Consider the following 25,266-nt stretch of genomic DNA (forward strand, 5'->3'; position numbering starts at 1 on the left):
TAAGCGGAGGCTTGACAGGCATATGTCAAGAATGCTTTGGTGCTGTTTCCTGCTTGGCAGGGGGTTGGACTGGATGGCCCTTGTGGTCTCTTCCAACTCTATGATTCTATGATTTGACAGAGAGCCCCTGAGCGGGAGATAGGTCAGACATTATGAAAGAGACAGATGATGTATGTAGGAAGAAGAATCTTAGGCACTCCGGAGATGGATAGGTGGCGTGATCTTTGAGGGAGGTTGTTGTTGGGGAGCCCAGAGCCAGAAGGGAGTGGGAGTAGAAATACGGAAGAGAGAGCTGGGTTAAAGGGCTCCACGGTGACGATAAGCACCAGGCCTGCATTATGTGAGCAGGCTCTGTCATTCTTGGGCTTGTCTTCCTGCTGTAGCTTTTCTTGCCATCACAGCCGTGAACTCCAGTGATATGTAGACAAGACAGGGACAAATGACACCTAAATGCAAAAATCTGTGGTCCCTTAGACGGGAGATACATACGACCCCACCCCAATTTAGCCAACATTAGAGGAAGAAGCAGAATCATGCTAGCTTTTCACACCGACCAGCCACGTCCCTTCAGCAGCTCTGCTTTTGGCCTCAATGTCAACAGGTCCCATATGAGTAGGACTCTTCCTTGGCCAATCAGAATCCCCCTTCAGGTAGAGCAGTCATATGTGCAAACTGCCTGTTCTTACTGAAGCCAAATGTGCAGCCACCAGGTTGGCTGGCACAGCTCCTCTCTTCCCCTTTCCCAGTTTGTGCATAGTGTTGTGTGTCTGAACACTCTTATTATCTCTTGCTTAGCTCCTAAGCATAGAGGTGCATCTTCTGGAATCCACTGTATTGGTTGTTTTCCGTTCCATCTTACATATTTATTTTCTCGTAATTTGCTCATTTCATGTGCTTTGATACTGCCCTGTGCCTGAGTTCCCTAGGAGTTAAGTAGCATCTGAAATAATTCACAGGCTTACCAAATCAGTTGAATAGGGCTATTAGTATAACATGTATTGACTTTGGGGAGAGGGATAAAACAAAACCAGCCACCAACAACCTGTATTTGTGCCAATTGTCTATAAGGCTTTTTTTTCTGGAAAAGAAAACAGATTGACTTCTTCTATTCTGAGAACTATAATTGTGGACTGCCTTGTTATTTTAGTTACTGCCAGTATATGGCAGTGTAACACTGCAGGGTTGGCAAGGATTCTTACGTTACATAACAGCAAGACAGGGATGCCAGTTCATTTCATCTTTTCATGTGTAAGAATTAAGGATGGATCAGCTGTATGATTTCCTTTCTGAAAGCATGAAAATATAGGGCTGTGTTTGGGGTTTTTCTGTGGCAGGAGGGGATGATTTTCTGCAACAATTTCGTGCCTGCAACTTACACAAAGAAACAGATTTGCTTTTGTTAAATATTTCTAAATACTAAATCAGTAGTTTTATTAAAATCAGTCATATCAGATTAATATTCCTCCCTCCCCAAAATCTGGATTTTGCATCATTGGTTGTTGCTTTTTATATTGACTGTGAAGGATAAGAATGTGCAAATATTTAGCATTGACAGCTAAAACAGAGAAACTTAAAAGCAGAATGGCCGTGATTCATTTGTACTTTAATGAAATGCAGTTAACATGATTTTCACAAATATTGGAAACATGACACTAGTCCACAGCTGATGGGCATATTGTGCTGCTTCTGTGGTGCCATTTGTGAAGTTACTACTGCAAACTTGGTATCTTTTATTGGAGATGACTAGTTGTTTATGAAGATTTTAATTGACTCATATCATATTATAGGACAGCAGGACAATACCTGAAAGTCAAGTTGGCATAACTTCCCCCCCCCTGAACTATGTTGATATACTTCAGTCTTTCCTGTGCTGGAATTCTGACAGGACCATGATATATATATATATATATATATATATATATATATATATATATATATATATATATAAAACAAACCTTTCAAAACAGTATGTTTTTTATAGCAAAACAAAATCCAAACTATCAAGCAAGACATTTTGGGTTGTGTAAAGCAGGAGCGGGGAGCTTGTGGCCCTCCAGATGTTGTTTGGCTGCAGATTCCCCACCCCTGGTCTGACCTTATAGGAGCGAGTTCAGATTTTGCCTATGAACCCACTTTGGGGGAAGGAGGCAGAGGATGTTAATCATTAGAGAGGAGAGGAATCGCTAGGTCCCATTCCAAAATGGTTTGACAGTTGCCAAACATGGGAGTTGAGAGCAGCCTGGGTGTGTGTGTGTGTCATCCCGGGGAGGGCCAGTGCAGCCATTAGGTGGGCTGAGGCTCCCGCCTCAGGCAGCAGAAGCCCCTGAGGCAGCACTCCTGGGGGCAGCCTGCCTGTACACGCCACCTCTGGCTCCGCTGTTGGGCGAGTTATTGGGGATCTCGCCAGAGATCTCACCCGAAATTGCTGAGATATCGCCTGATACCGGCGTTTCTTCTCTGCCAGCGGTGGAGGCGGAAAGGTGGGTGGTGCAGGCAGCAGCAGGATCAGGTGCAGGGCTGTCTTAAGCATATGCAGCACCGGGGTATAAAGATCTGGTGCCTCTCTCCCCCCCCCCAGGTTGCCCTGTCTCGCGACACAGAGCCACCCACATCAGAAGAGCCCATCACAGCACTCCAACCAATGGGCAGGCTCTTCTCCGGACTCAACTCTTGGGCCCCGGACTCTCAGCCTGGTGCCCCTGAGAGCCCGGCACCCATGTGCCCCGCACCCCTAGCGCCTATTGGTAAGATGGCCCTGATCAGGTGTTGCAGTGCTGGCGGCAGCCATCACTGCAGCAGCAGGGTAAGGCAGTACTTCCTCTTTCACCTCAAGTGGCGAAGCAAGACATGCCACCCCTGATCTGTGGTCTTGACTAGGCCTCTTTGAGTTGTGGAGCTGTGGTGAGGTGAGGTGAGCATAGCATGGCCATGGAGTAGAATTGGCTAGGAAGGCTCCTCAGAGAGTGCAAACCATTACCTTTGAGTACCACTTCCTACATCAATGTGGAAGCCTCTGTAGTTCCTCCCTTGGAGCAGCAATTTCATGCACAGTTTGTAACTTGGGTCATGGCTCCCCACTCTTCATGTGAAACCTAGCGGCTCTCATTGCACCTAAACTGCACTTCTTTAAGAGCATGAAATAGGCTACATAAAATGTGAAAGTATATTAAAACATTAATCACAAATATGTCCAGAGAGACGAGCTTCTAGTTGCTGCACCTAAGGTACCTAAGTATATTTTAATTTTTGACACTTGGGGAACTAGTGCCAGAATTAATTGGGGAAAATAGAAACCATTGACATGATAGTAAGCAAAATGAAAGCTTTATTATCTGGGCTAAGAAACAGTATGTAGACTTTGGATATATTGTGCAGAAACAGAAGAAATTCAATTTTTAGGGACAGAGCTCAGAGAATAAATCTTTAATATAATGAACACATTAGCAGCAAATTTGGATAATCAGAATTTATTATATTATTGACGAATTCGCTCATATTTCATCATTGTATACAGTAATTGTCATAGTGGGGGGAAATTAACCATCCTTATTTGTTCATTAGTTTTCTATCCTGTGCTGTCCCAGTAAATAATAAATCTTTGAACATTCTAGCATAACTCAAGTTGAGCGAATGATCCTTAGCTTGTTTTCTGAAAAAGAAAAAGCTTTATTGATAGTTTGCACAAATAGAAATAGTTGAGATAGTAAAGGTGACAATGGCAAAATGGGTCATAGATATTGGTTACAACATAGAATTGTCCGTATTGAAAAAATTATGGGGGGAAACCATAAATTTCTCTGCCTGTTATCTTATTAAGGAAAACCTACAAAAGATGATATGCTGTTTGTACTTGACACCTAGCAAATTAGTGAAAATGTAATTAAAAAGGGTCTAATTTATGCTGGAAGTGCCACGAAGTAGAGGGAACCCTAATCCATATGTGGTGGTCATGTAAATATGCTAGAGAGTATTGAGAAATGATCCACACAGAATTCAAAAATATTCTAAAACCCACATTTTCCAAAAGACCAGAGGCCTTTTTGTTAGGAATAATAGGTAATGACATTCCAAAAAATGGCACTCGACATTTTTCTCTACGCAACTGCTGCAGATAGAATTGTTGTTGTTGTTTAGTCGTTTAGAATAGTATATGCTAAAAAGTGGAAAGAAGAATAAATACCCACAAAGGAAATTTGGCAGAACAAATTGATAGAATACAAAGAATTAGTAACCATGACCTCAAAACTAAGAAATAAGTATGATTTAAAGATAAGAGGAGAGTGGAGGTGTTTTGGAGATTATTTTAGAGGATACAATATACAATTTAACCTACAAGAAGGAGTTAACATATGAGCAGTAGATAGCATCAAAAGAGGAGGACTTGAAGTGATAATGGATGAAATATCAGGATATGCAGCAGATCAAGATTTCCCTAGAATACCACAAAGAGATGGATTGGGAAGTCTTAGGAAAAGAGATAAGTGATGGATACTGGTACTATGTGTGTATAAAAGCTGATAAACTTTCATAAATAAAAGTCTGAAAAAAGAAGCAGCAGCTTTCAGTGATAAACCCATATACAGTGGTACCTCGGTTTGCGACTGCAATCTGTTCTGCGGAGGCGGTCGCTCGCTGAAGCGGCCGCTCCCCAAAGGCACGCTTCTGCTTGTGCGTGAAATGCCAATAGAGCACTTCTGCGCACGCACGCACTGCGCAGATCGCATCCGCGCATCCAACACTGCGGAACCCAGATGTAAACACTTCCAGGTCCCCGGCGGTCGCTCGCTGAAGCGGTCGCTCCCCGAGGTAGTCGTAAACCGAGGTTTGACTGTATAAAAGAAAAGAAATAGGTTTCCCCCCCTTTTTCATATCTGTTCCTTGATTTTGTATGTATGTGCGCGAACAATCTTCAGTTTCATTCATTGATGCAGCAGGTAGAAGAATCTGAGGAAAGTAAGAAGCTGGAGAAATAGAAGGCTGTGTGTGTTATATAAAGGCTGTGTCACCATTTTGCAGGAACAATGTCTTTGGTAGACTGCCAGATTTCACACCTGTGGCAAATGCCTGAAAATGTTAGTATTCTTGAGAATTCTTTATTTCCAACATCGCATATTAGGAGCACCGCCTCTCTAGTCAAATACAGTAAAACAGCTATAATCACTCACATTACTAGCTTTGAATCTTTTAGCCACAAGACCCGGAAGCAGTGTGAATTGGTTGTTTAACAATGTTGCTGCAAATCACTGCTTTTAAAAAGCATTTCATTTCTAGGCACCTTACAATAAATTGTCACACAGAGCAATGCAGAGCATTTAAATTTTATTTTTAGTTACAGCTTGACCTGTTGGTTTAGCTTGAGTGTATTTGGGTTGGGATCACTAGTCATAATGGTGCAGAAAAGTGATGCTGTGCACACTTTGCCATGTGGCTTATTCATTAGCGATTTGTCGCTTTTAAATTTTCCACCTGGGTTTTTTTTCCACTTGCATATTTTACCGCTTTTTGTTACAAAGCCTTGAGGAACTAATACCAGGGGAAGTATTATTATTATTATTATTATTATTATTATTATTATTATTATTATTATTATCTTCCCCAAGGCAGAAACTGTACAGGCATGATATGTGCATGTATGTATTGAAGGGGTGAGGGGAGATGTAACCCTAGAAATCAGCAATTTCCTATACAATTGGTCACAATAGCATTTCTTTTTCTTAAAGCAAATTAACACCTGTTTTCCCTGAACCTTCTGGGCAGGTACTATCTGATTTCTGTACAATTGTGCTTGGTAGCAGTTGCTGCGCTCCCACATTTCAGAGAAACCAATGCTGATATTCCATCTCTCTGGATATGAGCTGTTGGGTGCCTTTTCCCTTTCCTCCTTCTATTACGGAATGCACATACAAAGTGCTAATGTTTCCACGCTTTAATCAGACAGTTGTGTACTGTTTCTGCACTGCTGCGAAACCCCTGGTGACTCACTGTTGCCATCCTCACATTATGCCGACATTCCAAACAAGTATAAAATAAAAGCTGTAACACAAGACAGCAAAATAGGAAATGGGGTGCTAAGTAAAATAGAGCACAAAAAACATTATACTTGCTAATTGCCTGCCTTCAATGCTGGTTTATATTTTTAAACCTCATCGACTAATAATTTGCACTTGAACCAACACAATTTCTGCACCACTTTGGGTGATGATGTTTTAAAAATGTGAATATTCACTTGAGGGAATTCTATGGGAGAAGGGGAAATTATATATCTTTTCCTTTTCCTTTTGGTAGGAGAGCTGGGGCGGTGTGTGTGTATGTGTGTGAGAGAGAGAGAGAGAGAGAGAGAGAGAGAGAGAGAGAACCAGATAGCTACAGACTATCAAGGCCAGTATCCTTGAAAAGGGCTGCACTTAAGAAAACTATGCATGGAAGCCATACTTTTATAAGGAGAATGCTTGCACACAAGCAATTTTGCATTAGTATTTTGTAAGGACTACAAGCTTAATTGGTCACTTATTATGTAGATGAATTCAACTTTTGGGTCAATTTGCAGTTTATGTTACTGTCCTTATGCAGCCTTTCTCAACCTTGGGTCCCCACATGTTCTTGAACTACAGCTCCCATCATCCCTGACCACAGGCCATGCTGGCTAGGAATGATGAGAGTCGTAGTCCAACAACCCCTGGGAACCCAATGTTGAGAAAGGCTGGTCCTATGTGTGACTGGTGTGTCTTGCTACATGGATTGCATTGCTTTCCTGTTTCGACTGATCTTTGAACTCCAGTAAAAGCTGTGTTTTATGCAAAATCTTTTTTATGTGAGTAGAAAGCTAACAAGTACAATTATGACACATGATGAATTGACTGATGACTCATCTGCCACAAATATGCTGTAGGAAATGAACACATCTGATCCGGAGGATTTTGTGCATCATCCCTTAGGCCATAAGGTGCTTTGGAACCCTGTGAACGGGATTCCGTTAGGTGACTGGGACAGCCCGTAATGATGTTGTGTGATTGACAGGTGAGCTGCCCCACCCACCTGCCAGAGTTGGTGTTACGGGAGCCAAAAAAGATTCCCCAACCCTATGTTAGGGAATCTCCAGGTGGATCTTGTCTTTCAGTGCCATATTTGCTTTAACCTTGAATCAGTGTCAGTGATGTTTTGGCTGGATTAGAAGGAACTTTGGTGCTGATGATATCAAATCTCATGTTTATCACTTTAGAGATGGAAGAGCCCTTAGCTTAGTGATAGTGTCACTGCGTACTTGTTTCTTCCCTGGCATTTTTAAATAAAAGGATTTGGGGGCCCGGAGAGCTGTTTTCAATCACGAGTAGTATGTACTGGAGAGGTTCATTGCTTTATTTACTTTACTGCTTTATAAAAATACATTTATGCTTGCTTTAAGCCCCTGCCAAGGTGTACACTATTGCAGCATAGTACAGAAGCAATAGAGTTTATTGGTATAAAGCAGGCATGTCCAACAGGTAGATTGTGATCTACTGGTAGATCTCATGGTGTTCCTGGTAGATCCTGGTAGGTCTCTGCCCCCCCCCCCAAGTGATCGCCTTCCCCCATTGTCCATCCAACGACAATGGGTAGATCACTGCCAGATTTTTTATACTGTGAGTAGATCACAGTCTATTGGGAGTTGGACATCCCTGGTATAAAGCATCTCTTAATTAAATGTAAAAGAAAAAGATGTGTCTTGTGTTCAAGCCTCAAGGGAAGTAAGAGGGTCACAAAACAAGATTGCTGTAGGTAGTAGGGTAGCCTTGCTAGTAATAATCACTTAAAAAAGAAAGAAAAGGAGTTAAAATACTGTGGGTATTATAAGGAAGCAGAGGTGGAGGAGCCGCCAGCCATGGAAGCTGAGCTGTCGCGTGTGATGGTGGTTGTGCCACGTCAGAGGAGACAGGAACGTGGTGGCAACTCAGCTCTTCCCTCTCCTGCAGTGGAGGGGAAGCAGTCCCCGGCCCATGGTGGTGGCGGTGGCAGGAGGAGGAGGAGCCACCAGTCATGGAAGCCAAGTTGCCATGTGATGCCCAGAGACCCTGCATGCAATGGTGGACATTGTGTGACGTTGTGATGTTGTACATGCACAACCCGCCCATCCACGCTCATCTCATTCGCAAGTCAACGCTTCTGCAATTAATTGATAAACTAGGATGGAATGCACATTATCCCACTTGCAAGAGTGCAGAGAAGTAGTGATATCCCTCTAACTAATGGAGAGCTTTGAGAAGAAGCACCTGAATCATGTGTCACAACTGAGTGAGAACTCCCCAATTACTGTGCACACATACATGCAACTATCAATTGCAAAGCGTTCTGATTTTTTAAAAAAGAATTACCGGTACTACAGCATAAAACCAGTGGTACACAAATGAGAATGTTGTAATGGTATGAGGCAGCCTGCAGTGCAGTACCCTAAGCTGGCTTGTGCAGGCTTCACATATGAGCCATTGGCACAAATCCTTTAGTGAGGAAAGAGGAATGGGTAGAAAACAGAATAATCATGAAGGACTATACAAAGAAAATTGGTAGGAGAGGGCAAAAAGGAGTTTAGCAGGTGTAGTGATAATCTACCCGAGATGCCTGGTTTGTAGTTTCAGGTGTTGCTGCTGACCACTTACCCCCACCCCAGCCCTGGTGTCACATGTTTCCTTACCTTTGAAACCCTATCAACATTCTTGTGGGGTCAAGGTGAGGTTTGTCCTATTAATGCATTATTATTTTTTAACTTTTCCATGCTTGCCTCCCTGTGCAATGTGTCCCATGGTGAATGTAGTTTTTGAGAATCAGCTTGAAAATTAGCTTGATCTGTTGCTTGCAGTGCCCCTTCTCACATATTGCATGCTTGACCTGCATAGAGCCAGCATACAGAAGCTGTAGGCATTAGAGAAAACATTTTTCTACCTGCAGTCATAAAAAGAACACAACACTGCATTGCTTGCAGCCCAGCAATTGACTTCGCCTTGTCTGTGGTTTTGCCTCTAAGCAGAGCTAATTCAAAGTTACAGCACCACCTACCGTTGGAGATTATCATTTGATTGTGGCTGTTGTGATTCCTTGTTTAACTCTTGCTTGTTGCCCAAATCTCCCCATGCATCGTGAAAACCTGAAGGATGAAAAACCCAAAAGAGAATATTTCTTTCTTTCTTTCTTCCTTCCTTCCTTCCTTATGTTCATATATCTAAATAGAAAAGTAAGAGACATTTACTCATTCTGCAATCCCTTTGTTGAATGGATGCAATTCAATGTGTGTGGGGGGGGGGGGCGGGGGGGCAGAATGTGTTCTGAAGAAAAGGAGTACAGGAGAAAAGAAATATGGGCTTCCAATGAACTTTGTGTGTACATCTCTTTTATACTGACTAGCAGCAGTGTACACTGAGAAACAGTCTTTCTGTTAACATCCAACATTTATTAAACCCTGATGGTAGTTACTTGTGGTGAAGGAAAGATACTCTGCATGTAGTCAATCTGCTCTTTACTCTGCATATTCCATGGGTTGCAAAACTAAATTCAAGGCCTTGGCTCTGATGAATAGTGACTCAAATTAATGATCTGCTGCTGTGAGCCAAATGTAATGTTAAATATTAAAACCCTGTACAGCCAGGAGCCTGGATACTTGAGGAATCTCCTTTTCCCACCCACGGACCTACCCATACATTGAGATCTTTAGAGGAGGCTCTCCTGGTTGTGTGCTGCAGCCTCCCGAAGTTCATAGTGTGGCATTCTGAGGAAACTTCTCCATAGTGGGGCCTAAATTAGAGAATTTCCCTCCCCTCTGAAATAAAGGACGGAGCTCTTCAGTGACTGCTAATGTCTTATCTGTTCACTTGGGCAATTGATGGATATTAGTACTGATCTTGGGGTCATAAGTTACGGTCTCCTGGTTTTATTGCTGGAATTTCTTGTTGTGTTTTTAATATGCTGATAGTATCACAGCCCTCTCTTGGATTTCTTTTAGCAATGAATAGTGGATAATAAATATTTTAAATGAAATAAATAAAAATGAAGCCTCTTCTGATAATAAGGTTGCTGAGTATCATAAAGGCATACCTAAATGGGAGTTTCAGCTTTTCTGACTCTCACAGACTGGGTGCTTCAGTTGTACACACCTGATAGGTGTGAAAGCCACAGTGCTGTTTTGGTTCTGTGGAGTGGCTTCCTCCAGTAAGTGTGAGGATTGCCAGAGGGGAAGGCCTCCACCTGAGCATGCTCTTAAGTGATGCCATCTGAAAGGATTGCCCTTAAGTTTGGGAGCATTATATAAAGCAGCACAGAACAGGAGTTCACCCTCTCTTATCTGATAAGGGTGGACATTTATTTGGTCCACTTTGCGGGGGGGTGGGGGAGATAGACAGGAAATCTTTCTTGTATATATTGGTGATTCTGACTGCACTCACATTGATGTTGTTTTTGAACAGAGACTACTTGGGAGCGGCCAAGCAGTGTGCCCGGGACACCAAAGAGCCCTGTGACACAGAAGAACTCCTTGCCAACAGGTAGGGGGAAAATTAGGCAGCACGCATTAGATTTCCTGAACACATACACTCTTCACTCGTGCTATGGTCCATGGGGTCACGAAGAGTCGCACACGACTAAACAACAACAACACACTCTTCACAGTTTGTACCAAAGTGGCTAATACCTGTGACATCTCCATTGACTGGTATTTAAAGTGGTGTTTGGAGGGTAGTGCGTGGCACTTCCTTGGTCAAGTTATGGCACATGAAGGACATGTTTTTTTTCCTATACTCCCATGAGCCCTGTCTTGGCTATCAACCATGTGCTTATATAAGTCTATGATGCTGATCTTTGAGAGCCAACTGCAGATTTTAGCAATGAGAAAGGCGAGGGGTTTTTTCTTCTAGATCAATAATCTCTTTCTATCATGCAATTCTGGTTTTGTTTTTACAAATAGTGTCAGAGCATCATATCCTTTCTGAGTAAGAGAATGGTAATACACCCAAAGTCCCCTATAAAATGTGGTGGGGGGGAGCCTGATAAGCTAAAATTGATTAATTACAGGTTGGCGGTTCGAATCCCTGCGGCGGGGGGAGCTCCCGTTGTTCGGTCCCAGCTCCTGCCAACCTAGCAGTTCTAAAGCATGCCAGTGCAAGTAGATAAATAGGTACTGCTCTGGCGGGAAGGTAAACGGTGTTTCCGCGCGCTGCTCTAGTTTGCCAGAAGCGGCTTAGTCATGCTGGCCACATGACCCAGAAAATCTGTCTGCAGAAGTGGACAAACGGCGGCTCCCTCGGCCTTCAAAGCGAGATGAGCGCCGCAACCCCAGAGTCATTCGCGACTGGATTTAATTGTCAGGGGTCCCTTTACCTTTACCTTTACAGTAATATGAATGTACTAGAGGATGCTGTCCCCACCTGCTCTGCTTGCAAACCCTTGGTCAACCCCCTTTACTAAGCCTCTTTCCCTGTCCCCATATTTCACCCAGTCCTTTGCTCAGCTTGCCCCAAACATACACCCCGTTCTGTCACAGCTTGTTAAATGTTTAACGGAGAGGTGGGTGCTTTAGAGAGCCATTTGCCAAACCGCTCTCTGAAGTGCCTCCCACCCTCCTTTAAACGTCTCTCCAGATATATTGGGGCGGGGGTGGGGTAAATAATAATAATAATAATAATAATAATAATAATAATAATAATAATATATTTATACTGCTGGAGCAGTAAAGTTTATTTTTATAATGTATATAAAACAGAGAGAACAATTTTAACAACAGACAAAAGGTAAATGATGAAAAACGAAACTATAAAATAGGCACATAGAATGAGTGGTTGTACATGAGTTAAAATAACAAAGTCCCAAGTAAAGACTATCAACTTTTATCAGATCATAAAAGTACAGTTCCAGATTTCCCAGGCTTGTGACGACGGCTGCCTTGAAAATGACGGTTCTGCTGCATATGTCATAAAGGAATGCCAAATCATATTAGTCCTTGTTAAAACCTTGTTAAGGTTCTAGTCCTTGTTAAAATCTCAAATTATGTCTGATTTTCTACATTACTGTATACCTATATTCCAGACTGTATACCTATATTCCAGACTGAGCAGTACCAAGTGCCCCAGTATAAGAATTTGAGCTGTTCTCCATTCAGTTGAAATTACTATTTGTGCTGCCAAGACCAAATCTTTTGGCAGTATATTTACATTGGTATCATAAAAAATACTCAGTAACACTAATTTTGGACAACAAACAAACAATTGTTTCCTTAATAATATTTATCATTTCTGTCAGAATTAAATTCCAAAAATCTTGCACCAACTGACAATTACCACCATAAATGATGGTGGTAATGTTGCAGCCCCTCCAACAATTAGGTGATACAGAAGAAAACATTTTTTTTTTGAGATTTGCAGAGGAGTGCGATAATGTTAAAAAGTTAATGTTAAAAAGTTTTCCAGAAGCAAACTGCGAACAGATTTTAAGGGGTGCAATTCCCAGATACCGTAGGTGCAGCAGCAATGCCGGCCGCGGCAGGAGGAGGGGAAAAAAAGACACCCCCTGAAAATAAGCCATAGTGTGTTTTTTTGTGGAAAAATAAATATAAGACGGTGTCTTTTTGGGGGGAGAAACACGGTCTTTTCCCCCAGTCCTTTGGAAGAATTTGTGTGCCAGCATCTAGTTCCCATATCTTTTAAAGGGGTTGCATAGATCCGTAAGCTATATTATGCCATATAGAATACAGTTTAGAAACTAATCCTTTCCCCTCTCTACCCAGTGTGCTTAATAAATTTTCAAGTTGTGTTAAGGCTCTCAAAGCTTTTGTTTTTACATGTTCTTTTATAATACTCCAGAGATGTATAATGGCAGGGAAGAAGGCTCAGAGAATGGTTTGCCAAGCCATCCTTCTGCAGGGTCTTCTACCCGCCTTTAAACATTGCTCCTTCATCATCTGCTCGCCTGACCCACCACCACCCATGCTCATAGCTGCCAAGTTATCACTTTTTTTAAGGGATTTTCCCTTATGCTGAATAGGCTTCCTCACGAGAAAAGGGAAAACTTGGCAGCTATGCCCATGCTGCTTGCTCATTCGCCTGCCTGCTGTTCTGTCATCACGCTGTAGTTGGTGAGGCTGCCTGTTGACGGCTATGCAAACTACAGTGTGATGACAGTTTTACTTTCAAAAATATAGAAACATACTGAATTTTATTGCATAGATTTCTTGAGATAATCAGATATTTCATTTAAAGTGGAGTTGCCTGACCTTGCTGCAGAGTTTACGGAGGCTTGTGTTTTTACATAAATAGTTGATCTATCTCAATAATGTTTTTGCAATTGATGTGTTCTAGTTGCTAAAATTGCTGCCTGCTTGCATTTATTTCTGCATAGATCAATTGATCGATATATTATGTATTACTTGGTCATGTATGCCAGGTAAATTACTTAATTTTGACGAAGAGCCTCAGAGATGGTAAACCCATTTTCCCCCATCTTTTTGAATTACACCAGCTTCTCCTTTTAAACTTTGTGTCTTTTCTTTACAGTGAATGGGTATCACATACCAGGAACTTTGGTACCCCAACTAGAACCAAGCCACATGAGTCTCCGCAAAGTCGGCAGTGACCCCCACCATGTAAGCACAGAAAATATTCCTGGATGTAGATGAAGGCTTTTATTTTCTATGATTGTTTAGAAATAGTGCTTGTGGATATTTCCAGTGGGATGAAGGACTGAAAGCAGTCTTCGTTCACTTAGATGTGCAGCAATGATAGTTCAGTCTTTTAGTCCAAATTGTGCTGTGAACCTCAAAGTCCTTGTATTCCTGAACACTCTCTCTCCCTCCCTCCCCCTTCTATTTTTATCACTGGAAGCTCTTATTGATCTTTCTCAACTTTAGCCATCTGTGATCATTTTGTAGTATGAAGTTTTCGTGCTAGGTATCCAACATGCTTTCTTTTTTGTCAACATTGAATTGGAATTTGTTGCACTTCTTGTAGCTGTCTGAGTGAGCATCCTCTTGCTATTGTACTATGAGGCACTATAATCAAGATGATTTTTATTATCCATGCATTCTTTCCTAAATCTTGGAAGATTACAGCTATATTTCATAGCGATGCATTCCCTGCTGTCTCGAAGTCTCCTTTACCCACTACTGTAGAAAAAATCCACCAACTTGTTAGAAGTTTTTTTGTAGGTTTTTTTTTTTGCAGAAATATGTGAGTTAAATCTTAGGTCATGAACATTCTAGAGCTTTATTCCCCCCCCCCACTCAATTCAGATATGCTGAACATCTGTATAGCTCTACCCCTCCTGCCATTATTACTATATTATTGAAGTCTGCATTAAAGCCTGTTACCGTATGTAATTTTGGCTGCTTCCACACTGGTCATTTATTGTGGAACAACCATGATTTGTTCACTCACTGTTTATAGGATGTCTGCATAACATAGTGATCAAATGTCCTCCTCCCAAGTTTTCTCTATTCAGCTTCTGTTTTGGGGGGGGTTTGGTTTTTTTTTAAGGACTCAGAAAAATCTGGTTTTTTATTTGTTTGGGGTTGTTTTTTTATCACAATGTAAGCACTGTGCAACATATCCCATGTAGCTGATCCATCACACAGCTGTTCTGGCTTATACAGGCCAGTTACGGCCTTCATATATTTTGTTCTAGCAATTTCCTTCTCTATAGTCTGTCTCATCTCTCTCGGAATCAGCTCTATCACTTTAACTGTTCCCTTCTCAAATAGCATTGCTTTTGTATTCCTTTCCTCTCTCCACAACCCTGCACATCCCAACTTGCAGTACATCCCACACAATGGTCCCAATGAAAATTGCTACACACAAGATTTGGGGTTGGGGAAGGAGTGGCTTCCCACTCGGCTATGGAATGTTATTTGGATTCCAGACATTGCTGTCCCACCTACAGCTTAAAGCAGAACAGCACTGCTTGCATACTGCTTAATTGTCACCATCTGTAAGCACTCTTGGTTACTGATGCTTTCCCGCTGTCTAAGAAAATCTAGGGATTTACCTTTGCAAACAGCATTTGTAAAGTACAAGCTACTGTTCACTGTAGCTTCCAACAACTAATTAACATTATTTGGGGTCCTCTGGAAATCTAAGGCGTGACAGCTGGACATAGCTGAATTATGAAGAGCTAGCATGTTTGAGTAAATGCAGTGTTGAACCTGAGATTCAAATCTCTGTTGAGTCATTCATGTGTGTTTAAATAAATCTGTTTACAGGTAGGTAGCCGTGTTGGTCTGAGTTGAAGCAAAATAAAAAAAATTCCTTCAGTAGCACCTTAAAGACCAACTAAGTTTTTATTTTTGTTTGAGCTTTCGTGGTCATTTAAAGCCATGAGCTCGCAAAAGGGCTTTGGCAAGTTGCTGTTTCAAGCCTCAGTTTATGTTCTGTAAAACAGTTTATAATAGTAATAGTATAGCTGTGAGGCAAAGCATGCTGCTGTTGTTGTTGTTTAGTCGTTTAGTCGTGTCCGACTCTTCGTGACCCCATGGACCATAGCACGCCAGGCACTCCTGTCTTGCACTGCCTCCCGCAGTTTGGTCAAACTCATGTTCGTAGCTTCGAGAACACTGTCCAACCATCTTGTCCTCTGTCATCCCCTTCTCCTAGTGCCCTCAATCTTTCCCAACATCAGGGTCTTTTCCAAGGATTCTTCTCTTCTCATGAGGTGGCCAAAGTATTGGAGCCTCAGCTTCACGATCCGTCCTTCCAGGGAGCACTCAGGGCTGATTTCCTTAAGAATGGATAGGTTTGATCTTCTTGCAGTCCATGGGACTCTCAAGAGTCTCCTCCAGCACCATAATTCAAAAGCATCAATTCTTCGGCGATCAGCCTTCTTTATGGTCCAACTCTCACTTCCATACATCACTACTGGGAAAACCATAGCTTTAACTATACGGACCTTTGTCGGCAAGGTGATGTCTCTGCTTTTTAAGATGCTGTCTAGGTTTGTCATTGCTTTTCTCCCAAGAAGCAAGCGTCTTTTAATTTCGTGACTGCTGTCACCATCTGCAGTGATCAAGGAGCCCAAGAAAGTAAAATCTCTCACTGCCTCCATTTCTTCCCCTTCTATTTGCCAGGAGGTGATGGGACCAGTGGCCATGATCTTGGTTTTTTTGATGTTGAGCTTCAGACCATATTTTGCGCTCTCCTCTTTCACCCTCATTAAAAGGTTCTTTAATTCCTCCTCGCTTTCTGCCATCAAGGTTGTGTCATCTGCATATCTGAGGTTGTTGATATTTCTTCCAGCAATCTTAATTCCGGCTTGGGATTCATCTAGTCCAGCCTTTCGCATGATGAATTCTGCATATAAGTTAAATAAGCAGGGAGACAATATACAACCTTGTCGTACTCCTTTCCCAATTTTGAACCAATCAGTTGTTCCATATCCAGTTCTAACTGTAGCTTCTTGTCCCACATAGAGATTTCTCAGGAGACAGATGAGGTGATCAGGCACTCCCATTTCTTTAAGAACTTGCCATAGTTTGCTGTGGTCGACACAGTCAAAGGCTTTTGCATAGTCAATGAAGCAGAAGTAGACGTTTTTCTGGAACTCTCTAGCTTTCTCCATAATCCAGCGCATGTTTGCTATTTGGTCTCTGGTTCCTCTGCCCTTTCGAAATCCAGCTTGCACTTCTGGGAGTTCTCGGTCCACATACTGCCTAAGCCTGCCTTGTAGAATTTTAAGCATAACCTTGCTAGCGTGTGAAATGAGCGCAATTGTGCGGTAGTTGCAGCATTCTTTGGCACTGCCCTTCTTTGGAATTGGGATGTAGACTGATCTTCTCCAATCCTCTGGCCATTGCTGAGTTTTCCAAACTTGCTGGCATATTGGGTGTAGCACCTTAACAGCATCATCTTTTAAAATTTTAAACAGTTCAGCTGGAATATCATCACTTCCACTGGCCTTGTTATTAGCAATGCTTTCTAAGGCCCATTTGACTTCACTCTCCAAGATGTCTGGCTCAAGGTCAGCAACCACACTACCTGAGGTGTACGGGACCTCCATATCTTTCTGGTATAATTCCTCTGTGTATTCTTGCCACCTCTTCTTGATGTCTTCTGCTTCTGTTAGGTCCTTACCACTTTTGTCCTTGATTATGGTAATCTTTGTACGAAATGTTCCTTTCATATCTCCAATTTTCTTGAACAGATCTCTGGTTTTCCCCATTCTATTGTTTTCCTCTATTTCTTTGCATTGCTCATTTAAGAAGACCCTCTTGTCTCTCCTTGCTGTTTTTTGGAAATCTGCATTCAGTTTCCTGTATCTTTCCCTATCTCCCTTGCATTTTGCTTGCCTCCTCTCCTCCGCTATTTGTAAGGCCTCGTTGGACAGCCATTTTGCTTTCTTGCATTTCCTTTTCCTTGGGATGGTTTTCATTGCTGCCTCCTGTATAATGTTACGAGCCTCCATCCATAGTTCTTCAGGCACTCTGTCCACCAAATCTAAATCCTTAAACCTGTTCCTCACTTCCACTGTGTATTCATAAGGGATTTGATTCAGATTGTATCTTACTGGCCCAGTGGTTTTTCCTACTTTTTTCAGTTTAAGCTGGAATTTTGCTATAAGAAGCTGATGATCTGAGTTACAGTCAGCTCCAGGTCTTGTTTTTGCTGACTGTATGGAGCTTCTCCATCTTTGGCTGCAGAGAATATAATCAATCTGATTTCGATGCTGTCCATTTGGTGATATCCATGTGTAGAGTCGTCTCTTGTGTTGTTGGAATAGAGTGTTTGTGATGACCAGCTTGTTCTCTTGACAGAACTCTATTAGCCTTTGCCCTGCTTCATTTTGAACTCCAAGGCCAAACTTGCCAGTTGTTCCTTTTATCTCTTGATTCCCTACTTTAGCATTCCAGTCCCCTGTAATGAGAAGAACATCCTTCTTTGGTGTCATTTCTAGAAGGTGTTGTAGGTCTTCATAGAATTGGTCAATTTCACTGGATATTGCTTTCTCCCAGTTTTCTGTGCTTTAAGGAATCACGTAGGCCAATTTTGCAAATGATGCTAAAATTTATTTTTGTATTTCTCTTCTCCACCTCCACCCCTCACTGATGATGATGATGATTATTATTGCATTTCTTGTATCTGTACATTCAATTTGAAAAGCTACATTAAGTCCGGGTTGTTGTTGTTGTTAAAAACAAACCAGCTTTCTTCAATCTTATTCTACACTAACGATGATTAAAATATGTTCCTGGGCAGGGACTCACACATTTCTGTTCATCGCTTGATGACTGTAATATCAAGTACTTTCTTGTATTGTGCAAACAGCCATCTCAGATCAAACGGCACTTTCATATCTGCTGACATCATTTCAGCGCAATATGTTCCAGCTGTGTTTGCAGCTCATAACATTTATTTTGTTTTTATCCCACCCATCCTCCCGAGATTTGAATAGAAATGAGCATGTGCACAGCAACTCTGTGCAGGGGGGGGGGGGCTGAGAAGACAAGATAGTGACTTGCTCAAGACAACCCAGGGAAGAATGTACCGGTAGCTGAGTGGAGATTAGAACCTGCACCTCCCCTGTATAAACCCAATACTGGAGCCACTGCCATGAAGTCATTGAACTAGCCATTCCGTGGGGAAGGGCCGTAGCTCAGTGGTAGGGCATCTGCTCTATATGCAGATGGCTCCAGGTTCAATCCCCAGTATCTCCGGGTAGGGTTGGGGGAAAGACTCCCTACTAGAATCCTGGACAGCTGCTGCTGGTTAGTGAAGACAGTAGTGAGCTAGAATCTAGATCAGGCATAGGCAATCTTGGCTCTCCAGATGTTTTGGAACCACAACTCCCATGATCCCTAGCTATCTGGGCCAGTGGTCAGGGATCATGGGAGTTGTAGTTCCAAAACATCTGGAGAGCCAAGGTTGCCTATGCCTGATCTAGATGACCTAGAGGTGTGACTCTCTATAAGGCAGCTTCCTTTGTTCCTATGGGTGAGGTGTACGTGCATGTGTGAGAGTAGTTCACAAAAAAACTCCTAAAGGGCTGACTTAAAAGTGTTGCAAAATGTCAGAGAAGAAAGTGTGCATTGATAAGACAATTATTTGTTACGTGACCATGGTTCGGAAAATGTTTCTGCTTTCAGTTCACTGAGCCCTGCTTGAGTCAAGCAGGTCATATCTGAGAACATGGAAAACTTGGTTGTAAAAGCTCTGAGGACCTTGTAGACTGTGTGGGTGCTTTTTGTCTCTTCTTCTTCTTCCCTGCTCATTCCCCTCACTTCCTCCCCTTAATGATGCCACCAGGAAAGAGGCAAAGGATAAAACTAGATTTTGCATCTTGTCTTCACTGTCTCTAAAATAAGCACATGGCTGGAGTGGGCACACTGAAAGAGTGATCTTCTGAAATCTTCTCTTCCTCCCTTGTTCTCTCTGAGGCTGAGAAGCCAGTTCTAAATTGTTGGCAAAGTTGTTCCCCTTTGCCCCTGTAAGTAGTTTGTTACCACACAGTAGTGTCTTTATGAAGAGAGGCAGAGGTAGTTGAGGAAGTAATTCACCTCTGCCTTTCCTAAGCCAGAGTATACAACACATCTCCTATAGCGTTGCATATCTCACTTTGGAAACTTTTGGACCTTGATCTGTAGGTGATTCTTGCATGAGTTCACCTTGACCTGTGCTTCTTCTTCTTTGTAGTACTCTGGATGGTGATCTGTTTTGGATACTGGATCAAGAATATCTTGATAGGTTTAAGATCCTACTGATCTTTTCTAGTCTTACTTGAGGGCATGGCTGGTGGGTCCAGGGAACTGCTACTCTCTTACCTAATGGCTTTGCAGGTTCATAATTGGCTGCGTCAGCAGTTGTTGGGTAACAGGCCCGCAAGTGAATCAGCAGCTTGCAACACAGGTGAGTGCTCTTGTATTGGTTGTAGAGTGATCAGTGGGGAACCTAGTGGGCCCCCTGGAAAGCATGGAGCTGGGCAAGACCAAGAATGCAGGATGCTTTGCTAATTTGACTTCAAGAACGTAGTTGAAAGAATTTAAGGTGTGCCAGTGTTAACCAAGAAAACTTGAGTGTTTGGAAGCTCAAGGACTTAAGATTTGCTACTGCGTCTAGCAGTTTATTATGAAAGTGCATTGTAGAGGGGAACTCTATAACATATTTCCCCCCCTTAAAGATCAGGCTCAGGGGAGTTACAAGCAGCATCATTTATTTTGGAGATGGGATGGTGATTTAGAGTTCTTCATTGCACAGTTCTTCTTTCCGCAGGTGCTAGCGTCAGCTCTCCTTTTGCGGCTGGACCAATGCCAGTCTGCTGTTTGGGGCATACTTTTTTCTGCTATGCGTGGGCAACTAAAGCTAACAATGGGGGTTATTTAAAAATTTATTTACTTGCCTTGTCAGCATGAGATTAGAACCTCTGAGGGAAATGGACTCATTTTCAGATTCTGGATCAGCAAGAAGCTTCCTTTGAGGGGTATTGAAGGATTCCGTTTCACATATGTGAGGATATTTTAAAGAACAATAGCAGCTGCCTGTGGGGGACATAAAGAGAAAGGCAAGAAGGCGTGTTCAAATCGCACCATAGCACGTATAGACTGGTTTCTGGGAGAGATGTCATAACTGGTAGAAAATGGTGCCTAAAGAAATTGTGGCATTTCTAGATCTCTGGAGTGTTGCAAATAAAAATTAAGGAGACATTGGGGGGGGGGGCTGTTCTCTATCAGAGAGTGTTAAGGCAGTCTTCTTCCTATAATGAAGTTGTTGTGCTATGTTCGGCCTTGAGGTACTTTATTGTTACTCTGTGTAAAACTGGGCAATGTGACATAAATATTTCTTTGTGAGAGATAGCCCTGGTAAGGATTACAAAGGACAGAACCCCCATAAATAAAAGCAATAAGGTTACAATGAATGGTGAAGCAGGACATGTTCCACCATGAATTGTTAACTGTTGCACGGTAGCCTCAGACAGAATACCATGCCAAACAAACACTTTAAAATAGGTGGCTGCTGACTCCATGTGCACTATACTTCTGTTTCGGGTCCTTCCATTCACTGTCAGTCTGATGCAGGTGGGTTTTTTGTTGTGTTGTCTTGGTGCTTTTTGCTAATTTGCAGGTGGAGGCAGAAGGAAGCCTTGGGGATGCCTGCAGTCTGTTAGCAACAACACTGCAGAGACTTCCTCCTCACCTTGCTTCTCGAGTCCCGGCTTTTAAAGCTGGAGTGGGGGGGGGGAGGCAGTGGGGCGAGCGGATGGGATGTGTGTGCAGTTGCGATACGAACCTAACAGCAAAGGAAGCCTCTGTGTACAACAGCTGAACTGCATGCGAAACGTAAAGCAGAGCTTCCAATAACTCTTTAGGCACAGTAGCTAAAGAGCCCTGCTTCAGAGTTGGCATGCAGCGGAAGAGTTAATTCCAAAGCTAGGCACTGATTGGAAGGGGAGGTGTCGCCGTGTTTCGGATGAATTATCTGGCTGTACAGAGCTTGCTCGTGTGCTGCTTCGTGAGCACAGTGCAGGAGTCTCCCATGCAAGAGTTCAACTGTAACACCTCTGGGGCATGGAAAGAGGCTGAGCAGGGCAGAAGGGGAATATCCTCCAATTTGACTTGCACAAAGCACTGAGCACCCCTGCTTCACACACACACACACACACACACACACACACACACACACACACACACACCTTCCAATAACTCAAAATACATACCATGTCGGACGTGGAGTGCAGTTTTGACGATGCCTCTTGCCTCTCTCCTCAGAGTCCTGGGTCCCCCTCACCTACTCGAAAGCAGAACAAGGAGACCACGTTCACGGTAAGTAGAATCCCACCGTGATGATCACCCAGTCCAGTTGCTATGGTGATCTTGTCACCAGAGCAAGTAGTATTGCAGGGCAGGAGAGCCGTCGGTCCGCCTGTGTATGTGTTGGTGTGTTGAATCCGTGTGAAAGGGTCTGCCTCATGTTTTTCCAGATGTAAACACGGTGCCTGCTTTCCACAGCAGTAGCTGCATTGAAGCCATTTTTAAAAGGCTGAAGCTAGCAGAGAGCCGGGTAAGGAGAGACAGGAAAGAAATGTCAGAAAGCAAAAGGAGAGGGTGGGGGCACTTCTTTCTGCTGTGATTTTTAAATTATAGTTGCAGCAGTGTTTCCTTTTGTTCAAAGTTGCTTCTGGGTAGATCAAGCAATTAATAGCCAATGAAGTCATCTTAAGAATGGAGTGTTCCTGTGGGCAGCACACACAATGATAAAAAGTTGACAGTGAGGATTTCCCCCATCCCCCAAGGCTGGCTTCCTTTGCAGCTTTGATGACTGAAGGGGCTAAAGATCCATAGAAAGAGGAATATTTTTTGAAAAGATGCCCTGTGAAGTTGTCATAGTACTGTATGCACTTTGGCTGAGGTCACTAACATGCTAGATATTTCTCAGTAGGAGAGGATGAGATGCAAGCCTTTGAATCCTGGCAAACCTGTTTTGACTTAAGTCCAAAAACTTATCCATTATTGCTCAGAAACCTGGCCCAGCCATCCGGGCTCCATGGTTAACAAAATATTTGATTTGATTGCAGTGATTTAAGAGAGAGGGGGGAGGGGGAAAACATTTCCCTGTGGAAGTGTGAGGTTCGCTCTTTTGCTAGCTACAACAGTGGAAAGGAATTTGTTGAAACAACATGACACATCTCGGTGTGAATTAGAGCACCGGGGAGTGGTGGTGGAGAGAACATTAGGGGGACTAGAATATGAGGTGGTGATTAGTGTCAGTGCTGTTTTCTTTGTGACAGGATTGATGTTTTAGTGCTGCCATTCAGTTTTCCCAGGTTTGAAATTTTGTTCGAATGTTTCATCTGTGTTTCCTTTGCCTCCTTCACCCCTCTTTCACGGTTTGGGTTCTGTAAAATGAGAGGGGGGGAAAACACAAGCAAAAACTGCATATTTGGTTTGGGTGTTGGACTTGGGGGGGGAGCGGGTTGTGGGTTTGCACTTTATGGAGTGGATCGCAAGAAATAATGCACTCTCTTAATGGCTTTACACTTATTCTGAGTTGAAAAGGATGTAAAGCAGCAACCTCAGATCTTGTGAGGGGCATCTGGCTCGGTTTCCACATTTTTCGCTCCGTACTTCACCCCATCAACATGAAACAAAACAAAACCCAGAACTTAAAGGGGCTCCGGGTGGGGGAGGTTACTGTAGAACAACTGGTTGTGTGAAGAAGACCTACCGTAGCTGTGGGGATAACCCCATTCAGTCAGATGCAGTTGAACAAATGGAAGCAGTGTGTTTTATCACTACTGCTCAGCTGCCATACTTGTAGTAACAAAATTGAAGGCTGAAAGGGGTGATTACCTTAATCCTAAGGCACAATTACATTGCAGCTGGAGTTAGGGATGATTCAATCCATTGTGGTGCGCCCTGGTTAGCCACCCCTGGGTTAAAGTGTTGTACTACCGGTATGTCTTGGGAGACCAGGGTTCAAATCCCCACTAAGCCATGAAATTCACTGGACAGTGCAGGACCACCCACCAACTCACAACCTGACCGAACTCATGGGGTTATTTTAAGCACCTTGGAGGATAGGCAGAATGAAATAAAAAATGTTACTCTTTGTGAATGGCTTTGTCAAGAATCATTACTGCATTTTGGAAGCTCTTTGAGGCTATAGTAATATTTGGAATCAGCCTCTTAAGTGGGTCATCTGTATCATGGTTCTGAGTATCTGCATTAATATTGCACCTCCTGGGGGGGGGGGTTGCTGGGGGGTCAGCAACAGTGGTGCAGGTGTTTTTCTATATGGCCCATCTCTCATCCAAGTGGCAAATGGATTCAAATGTTGCACCTGCCATGCAGTGTCCCGTCCACAGTGAAATTATTTTTTGGCAGAACCATGCCACTGAATTTGACCTGGAGAGGCAGCAAAGAACACACACATGCACGTACCACACCACAGGTTCTCTCCCACTCTTTTCCTCAAGCCCAGCACTTGAGAAGGGATTTCTATTGGATGTCCCAAAGAGTTCACTTAGAATCATAGCATTGTAGAGTTGGAAAGGGACCCCAGGGGTCATCTGGTCCAAACCCCTGCAATGCAGGAAAATGCAGGCAGCCCATATGGGGATCGAACCCACAACCCCAGCACCATACTCTAGCCCAGTGTTTCCCAACCAGTGTGCCTCCAGATGTTTTGGGACTACAACTCCCATCATTCCTGACCACTGGTCTTGCTAGCTAGGGATGATGGGAGTTGTAGTCCCAAAACATCTGGAGGCACACTGGTTGGGAAACACTGCTCTAGCCAACTGAGTCAACTGGAGGAGTTGCATCTTTCTTCTGAGGAATATGTTATGAAGTGCCCTTTTCTTTTCAGCTGACTGAATTCACACATAATGCCAAACTTCAAGGACTGCTTGGTTCACTTCCCACGTCCTCCTCCTCCTCTGTCTGCCCCCTGCGCATCACAGTCTAGGACTTCTGTCTGTAGTTTATAGAGGCCAGCCAAAGTTGGTCTCGATGTTGGAAATGCCAAATTATGGTTTGTGCTTCCAGTAAAGCGGGATTACCAGATTTGCACAGGACAGCACAATCAGTCCTTTGACTTTTCTGACACCAAGGCAAAGTGTTGTTTGCCAATAAACCACAGTCAAAAGCCCTTCACAGCGCATAGGAGTAGTCATAAGATTGAGAGGCTCATTCCTGTTGCACCAAACTGTGGTTTAGCTTTATGTGTGAACATAGCCATTTTTCTCATGGGTAATATACAGAAGTTACTAACTTGCTGGGGATAGTGGGTGAGAGAGGAGAAATGTTGATTGTGTTTCACAACTGAAGTAATACATAGAATCATATAAACCAGTTTTTCCTCAAAATTGGGTTCCCAGCTGTTGTTGGACTACAACTCCCATCATCCCCAGCTAGCAGGGCCAGTTGTCAGGGATGATGGGAGCTGTAGTTCAACAATAACTGCTGACTCAAGTTTGAGAGACACTGATCTAAAAAGATAGGCATGTAAGACCATTAAGTCCGAGGTCTAAAAATTACCTAGCTTCTTCCTGTGACATGAATGCTCCTTTATATGGTGATCCTTGTTCCTCTTCAGTTTCTCTGCTGCAGCACACAGGACTTAAAGATCTGTCTCACATATACAATCCCAGTGTGACATTTTCTCCTCCACCAGTTTGGATGGGAAATTGTCCTCTTAAAACTTGGTCACATCCAGTAGAAATACTCTGCTAAGACGTTTTAGCAGAAATTTGAAACATCTGGAAATGTCTCTAAACCATGTTGTAGGCAAGTGTTAATCCACCATGCAGTGAAACCCTTCAGGTGCCAACAAGTGCTAA

At 43.0% G+C, this 25,266-nt stretch overlaps 1 protein-coding gene across 2 annotated transcripts in view; it reads left to right on the forward strand.

Annotated features, from left to right (window-relative positions):
* Positions 1-25,266, forward strand: part of GAS7 (growth arrest specific 7) — a 142,687-nt gene that overhangs the window by 87,041 nt on the left and 30,380 nt on the right. For both annotated transcript variants that reach the window (XM_035104613.2, XM_035104614.2), the window contains exons 3-5: positions 10,428-10,505; positions 13,506-13,594; positions 21,695-21,748. In XM_035104613.2, the coding sequence (XP_034960504.1) occupies positions 10,428-10,505; positions 13,506-13,594; positions 21,695-21,748 (221 nt within the window). The remainder of the gene's footprint in view (positions 1-10,427; positions 10,506-13,505; positions 13,595-21,694; positions 21,749-25,266) is intronic.

Source organism: Zootoca vivipara, chromosome 2, assembly GCF_963506605.1.
Source record: "Zootoca vivipara chromosome 2, rZooViv1.1, whole genome shotgun sequence".
In the NCBI taxonomy this organism is placed as follows: domain Eukaryota; kingdom Metazoa; phylum Chordata; class Lepidosauria; order Squamata; family Lacertidae; genus Zootoca; species Zootoca vivipara.